Raw genomic sequence first — 7241 nt, 5'->3', positions numbered from 1 at the left:
TGGTTAAAATAAACCGCGTCGCGACCCGCACTCGATGAGTATTTCGTTAAACCTCTCCAGGTATCTCGCGAATAACATTTATCACTTATACCTGTGAATAAAAACAAAGATTAACAAGAATGGGAGGATTGGGTGAATATTCTGAACTACAAAAACTTTTAAAAGAAGAAAGTAGAAAATGACAATAAGAAAAATATTTAAAAACAAATAAATAAATTCATCAACAATAGCAAGGAATGTTTAAAATTTTGTAGGATTAGGAAAATTAAAAAAAATATGTGTAAATGAATCTATACATTGACCTTTAATTGAATAATTTAAAAAATATTAAGAGGTAATTAGTTAAAACTTGAAGGTGTGAGGTATTAGTAAACACAAAAAGTACATAAACCGATAACGAACGCGCCCAAATTACAAAAACGCCCAAATATATGGAATATGTATCTGAAAGACAAGCAGAAAGAACAATTAGTAACAGAAAAATTACAAATTATTAAAGACATTGTAAAAACTTTGCAGCAATGTTCAAACTTGTTCCCATTCCTGGGAAAGTATGACTAATCCAGGACATCTTGTGGGTGACCTTGGAATGTCATCTGGCAACAGCAGAAAATTTTAAGTACAAAGAGAAATAATAGCAAGAACAGTTAATACTCAGTATACACTCCTGCGATGAATAACTGGAACGTATTCTAGAAGCCGCTTGGAAACTCGAGCGTACAAGCACACCATCACCTTCAACAATGCTGCATGAAGCATGCATGAAATAGAAATTGCAATGTTATATAAACTAAAGAATAAATAACAGATAAGAAATAAAACGAAATCAAAATAAAATCGTGCCGAATTGTGTTGGAATGTTGGAATATTAAAATCAAAACAACCACATGGCGTCTCTTTGTGTAGCAGTGCTGTAAAATTGGCACTCTACTGCCGTAAAGTGAACGTTTGAAACATGTGAAAAGCAGACAAACAACTGATAAGGCCGCCGCGCACACCTCGCGAAGCTGAAACTGTGGTCCCCCGTAGCTCATGTCGATTGCGCAAATAAATTACATCCAAATATTCCTATTAGTACATGATTTCTGTTAGATGACGATGCAACTTGGTGGTTGCGAACGTGAAAACGAAGTTTGAATCGATCATATTGCAAAAACGTGTCTAACGCCGTAAAAAACAATGCAGCGTGCAAATTTTACGAATAACAGGGTTAAAAAAAGGCGCAAACGAAAATACTGCAAGAAACTTACTTGTGAGTGCCTCGAGGAATGTTTTTCACTTGGTAGCAACACCTTTTTACTCATTTAATAAATTATTAGCAATTTTATTAGCGGAGCTATAACTGCAGAGAATGTCGCGCACTGAATGATGCTGCTGAGCGTGCGTTGAGGAAGAACGTTAACTTGTTTCCCTGCGTCGCTTCCTGCGCCGGACTTGCGCACAAAAAGTTCGGCGATGAGGTGATGTTGACAAGGCCGAAAACAAAAACAGGCAAACAATACACGTATTTTATATTACTTTAAGATTGCATATTGCATGGCATGATTCTAGTCCATGTCTCTTGGAATGTTAAGAGATAGTGTGAGTTGTTATTTTATTCTGCGCGACTTCCCCCGTCTTACCCCGCAACCCGAAGTGTGTATTATCAGCGTGAGAAAACGTTGATAAACTGATATACACAGAAATATAGAAATTAAATGTTTATTTTGATTTAAAATGAAGTCTTCAACGTACATTCGAGAAACTTTAATTATATTATTGAATAATTATTTCGTTTATATTATGATTTATGGTAAAACATACAACTCAACTTATTACAAATGCCTGCAGCTCGCATCCTCGCAAAGGTATAAAAGCCGCAGGTATAAAAGGGGTGCACGCAGAGGGCCAAGTGCTCAGTCGTGCCTGCAGTCGTTCAGCAGTCCTGTCGCAGCTCCCTAGGGTCCAGTCTCCTACCTATCTCTCTCTCTTTGGGTCTTTGCTTAACGCGGCGCTATACCGACGATAGTATGCACGTGCATTTGTTGGCGCATAAAGATACAAGACAGCCAGTTTGGTGTCAGGTGTACTCACTACTTAAGGCGGTGATATTATAATATAATCTTGAGTCCAAACCGCTGGTAGGATGCTTGAAGTCCGTTGAGGCCCCGTACAAACCCTCATGGAATTGGAATTGTCTTTACGCGCATTATAAGAGAGCTTTCGAACTTTTAATCGCGTCCCGCACTCGATTTGTCGAATATTCGGATACATTTTTATAAACACCGCGTACTTTCCCTAACAGGTGAAAGGGGACATGGCACGACCCTCCTTCGGTAGCTAATTGATCGAGATTCTATAAAATGGTTAAAATAGACCGCGTCGCAACCCGCACTCGATGAGTATTTCGTTATACCTCTCCAGGTATCTCGCGAATAATATTTATCACTTATACCTGTGAATAAAAACAATGATTAACAAGAATTGGGTGAGTATTTTGAACTACAAAAACTTTTAAAAGTAAAGTAGAAAATCACAATAAGAAAAGTATTTAAAAACTAATAAATAAATTCATCAACAAAAGCAAGGAATGTTTTGTAGGATTAGGAAAATTTAAAAAAATATGTGTAAATGAATCTATACATTTACCTTGAATTGAATAATTTAAAAAATATTAGTTAAAAGTTAAAACTTGAAGGTGTGAGGTATTAGTAAACACAAAAAGTACATAAACCGATAACGAACGCGCCCGAATTACAAAAATGCCCAAATTAATTGAAAATGTACCTGAAAGACAAGCAGAAAGAACAATTAGTAACAGAAAAATTAAAAATTATTGAAGACAAGGTAAAAACTATGCAGCAATGTTCAAACCTGTTCCTATTCTTGGGCAAGTATGGCTAATCCTGGACATCTTGTCGGTGACCTTGGAAGGTCATCTGGCAACAGCAGGAAAATTTAAGTACAAAGTAAAATAATAACAAGAACAGTAAATACTCAGTATACAATCCTACGATGGAAAACTGGAACGTATTTTAGAAGCCGCATGGAAACTCGAAGGTACAGCACACCTTCAACGTCAACTATGTACTCGTAGCATGAAGTGCTAGCAGAAACGAAACTAAAATAGAAATTGCAAATGAATACAAACTAAAGAATAAATAACAGATAAAAAAACGATTGAAAATAAAAATAACATTGTGTGTTATCAGCAGTTCCGAATAGTGTTGGAATGTTGAAATCTTAAAATCAAAACAACAACATGGCGTCTCTTTGTGTAGCAGTGCTGTACAATTGGCACTCTACTGCCGCAAAGTGAACGTTTGAAACATGCGAAAACCAAACAAGCAACTGATAACTTCGCCGCGTACACCTCGAGAAGGTGAAACTGCGGGCACCCCGTACCTCATGTCGATTGCGCAATAAAATTACATCCGAATATTCCTATTAGATGCAATGCAAGTACATGATTTCTTCTACATGATGTTGCAACTTGGTGTTTGCGAACGTGAAAACGGCGTTTGAATCGCGGCCATATTTCAAAAACGCGTCTAACGCCGTAAAAAACAATGCAACGTGCAAATTTTACGAATTACAGGTTTAAAACAAATGCGCAAATGAAAAGAATGCAAGAAACTTACTCCTGACTGCCTCGAGGAATGATTTTCACTTGTTTGTAAGAATTTTCTGCAAATTTGTTAAATTTTCAGCAATTTTATTAACGGAGCTGTAACTGCAGAGAATGTCGCGCACTGAATGATGCTGCTGAGCGTTGCGAAAGAATACGTTACAACTGTTGCCCTGCGCCGCTTCCTGCGCCGGACTTGCGCACAAAAGTTTGGCGATGAGGTGATGTTGATAAACCCAAAAACAAAAACATACAAACAATACACCTATTTTATATTACTTTAAGATCGCATATTGCTTGACATGATTCTAGTCCAAGTCTCGTGGAATGTTAAAAGATAGTGTGAGTTGTTATTTTATTCTGCGCGACTTCCGACGTCTCACCCCGCAACCCGATGTGCGCATACGACAATCGGGTAGTATCAGCGTGATAGAACGTTGATAAACCTGAAAACAGACAAACAGATGAAATTGAATATTTATTTTAATTTACTTGAAATATTAAACGAAAATACTTGTTACTTTACTTGTAGTATTAAATAATTATTTAATTTGTATAATATTCATAGGAATTATTGTCGCAACTATCCTAAAACTATTTTAAAAGTTTTGAAAAATAAAATATTGACACTCAAAACTTTGTGGTGTTCTCAGCAATTCTTTGCAAAGAACAAAACTAAACATTTGAGTTGTATCCACCTGTACTTTATCAAATAAAGCAGAAAGAAAAAATATTCGCAATACAATTTACACGGACACAGGTGCTCATCACTCACACAAACAAACAAAAATTTAATGCAAATAACAGCACCATAGCGCCATCTAGTATTTATATACGAACCATAATATGCAACGCTACATAAAGCTACTTACTCACAACAAGTAATTTGTTTGGGAGTGGTAGAAAGTGTCGCACCTGTGGCAGTGCGATTTACCCGCACTTAAACCGTGTCCATGTGAAACGCGCACAATTCACACGTACACAGAATAAAATCAAGAAACGTGCATGAAACACCCGTATGGAATAAATGGCACGATTTTGATTAATAACTCTACAATTCTCTGCTGGAGGACGCCAGGATGAATTTATAAGAATTAAATTCTCTAATTAAATAAATTGTTATTGAACTGAATACAAAACTAATACTGCTTAAAGTTGCCATCGACGTCTTATAAATACAAAAAATATTTATTTATTAAACATTATACGTGATTTTGGATTTACAATTTTTATGAAAGTAATAAAAATACAAAAACATTAAATATATTTAAAAATTGCGCAAAATAATTAAAATTAGCTATAAATTGCAATGAAAAAAGAAACACCTGTAGCTATTTAACAAAGATTTTCCAACGAATTTCTTCATCTACTTTCATTACGCATTTCTATACTAATAATTAAAATTTTCAGTGATACACAAACGTATTTCCCAAATCCGTTAATCATAAATAAGTAACGTCACTCGCATCTAACCTGAAAAAAGGATCTGCTCAAGTATACGTTTAACAACATTACATTTTGAAATTTAATTGTGAGCATTCATCGACATTTAAAAAGCCGCAGGTGATCAGCAAGCACGGCTAGCAATGAACGAGCGCCCGAAGGACACTGAGGCGAACCTCCGTTTCCTCGACTGGAACCACAAGTGCACCCTGACTTTCACCCTGCACCAGCCCGAAACTGAGAAATTTACTGCAATCAATGACAATGTCTATGTCGTGCGACAAATGACCGAAAACGTGGATGCGCTGCTCAAGCACACCGCGAACAAGGTGCAGAATGTGCTGGAGAATCATCTCAAAAAGGATGAAGACAAAGAAAATCAAACGCAAATAGATTTAGGTATTGCTTTAAAAAACAAAAACAAACCAATCAATGGTGGCACCGAGCTCACCAACATACAGAAGTTTAAACATATGACATTTTCAATACTGAATTGCATGTTTAAAGTCATTGTAAATGCACCATTGATTGAAAATATTAAATTACCAGAGGTGATTTACACTGGGCATGCTGTACAGCCAGCGTTATTGAAAGCAATACTTGCAAATCATGAAAAATCCAAGTATTTCTGGTATAAATCAAAAGATAAAGAGCATTGGGAGTTGATAGGCTCAGATTATCATTATAATGTTGCCGAGGATGATGTTGGGTATTATCTCAAGTTCAAATGTTTGCCGATTAATATCTACAGTCAAGGCGAGCCATTTGAAGTGGAGTCGAGTGGAATTGTTAGCAGAGTACCAGAAGTGCCTTATTGCCCGTTTCAAGATCGACAGAAAGAAACGCCAAGGTTTTTAACAGGCAATCAGTGAGTTTTCGCCCTTAAATTGTTAAATTCTGTGCTTTAAATCAATATTATTACAGATTTCGTGTTGTTTCTTACAATACGCTTTCATGCCGCTACGCAAATGATCAATATAACTATTGCCCGATTGAATATCTAGCGATTGATTACCGTAAACAATTGCTGCTGAAAGAAATGTTTGGCTACAACGCAGATGTGCTGTGCTGTCAGGAAGTGGATAATAAAATCTATTCGTTCTACTTTCGGCCGGAGTTTCATAAAATTAACTATGGTAGTATTTACAATAAGAAAGGCAATCGGATTCCGGAGGGTTTAGCGATATTTTACAACAAAAGTCGTTTCAGGTGAGATTTTTGATTCAATTTTACAAATTGACGTTTTTTATAAATTTTTTGGTTAGTTTTGCCGACCAGGGCCAGATAGTATTCAATTTGGAGATAAAAACAAACAGAACGATGCGTAACATCATGAGAATCATCGAGAATGACGACGAAGCGTACGATACTTTCATGAAACAACCGTCATCGATGCAGTTTATTCTCTTGAAGAGCAAGAATAGTAATCAGACGGTGATTCTTGCAAATACTCATTTGTATTATCATCCGGACGCGAATAATATTCGATTACTGCAAACTGCTGTATGTTTGGAGTTTTTACGAGGATTACATCAAAAAGAAATGAAAAAAGTGCGTAAATAGCGCGAAAAATAACAAAAAAACTAAGTTTTTGATTGTTTTTAGAACACTAATGTATCCCTGCTGTTCTGTGGAGATCTAAACAGCAAGCCTGAGTCTGACGTGTACAAATTCATCACTGAGGGAGCAATTCAGTACACCAGCAAGTCTTTCAGCACTACACTTTTCATCCCTTTCAGTTTACTTCCGCCTGCGGTACGCCGAAGTTCACCAACTATGTGGAAGACTTTAAGGCTTGCTTAGACTACATTTTCTATACGAATACGACGACATGCTTAGGCCATGTGTCTTTTCCGAGTGAGGAAGTCCTTTCAAAGAACACCGCGCTGCCCAGCCATGTTTTTCCATCGGATCACATCGCGCTCATTGCGGATCTGCAGTTTAATTAACTGTTATTGTTCCAAACAAGTAAATAAATTTATTCATTTTTATATTGAATGTTATGCTGGTGACGTTGAAAGATTTGAAAGATTTGAACAAAACGTATTGAAAGTTGTATGATCTAAAAGTTTGTTTTTGATACACATATTTTGCTATATTGTCCATGTACATTTATTGTTTATAAATACAAAGTATGATGTTTTATAAATAGCGTACATTTTGTTTGTGAGACTTTCCCTGCTTAACAGTT

General features: G+C 36.3%; 1 protein-coding gene across 1 annotated transcript; it reads left to right on the top strand.

Moving 5' to 3' along the window:
- Nucleotides 1-5034: 5034 nt before the first annotated feature.
- Nucleotides 5035-7041, top strand: LOC135802595 (2',5'-phosphodiesterase 12-like). Its single transcript, XM_065316196.1, has 4 exons — nucleotides 5035-5918; nucleotides 5975-6259; nucleotides 6316-6601; nucleotides 6656-7041. The coding sequence occupies exons 1-4, from the start codon at nucleotides 5194-5196 to the stop codon at nucleotides 6851-6853; spliced, it is 1494 nt and encodes a 497-aa protein (XP_065172268.1). The 5' UTR covers nucleotides 5035-5193; the 3' UTR covers nucleotides 6854-7041.
- Nucleotides 7042-7241: the final 200 nt, after the last annotated feature.

This window comes from Atheta coriaria, unplaced genomic scaffold, assembly GCF_025399875.1.
Source record: "Atheta coriaria isolate IRGN ID8LTWV9N9 unplaced genomic scaffold, Caltech_Dcor_3.1 hic_scaffold_41_pilon, whole genome shotgun sequence".
NCBI lineage: Eukaryota > Metazoa > Arthropoda > Insecta > Coleoptera > Staphylinidae > Dalotia > Dalotia coriaria.
The sequence above is the reverse complement of the archived record's forward strand: the minus strand, read 5'-3'. Positions and strand labels throughout refer to the sequence as shown.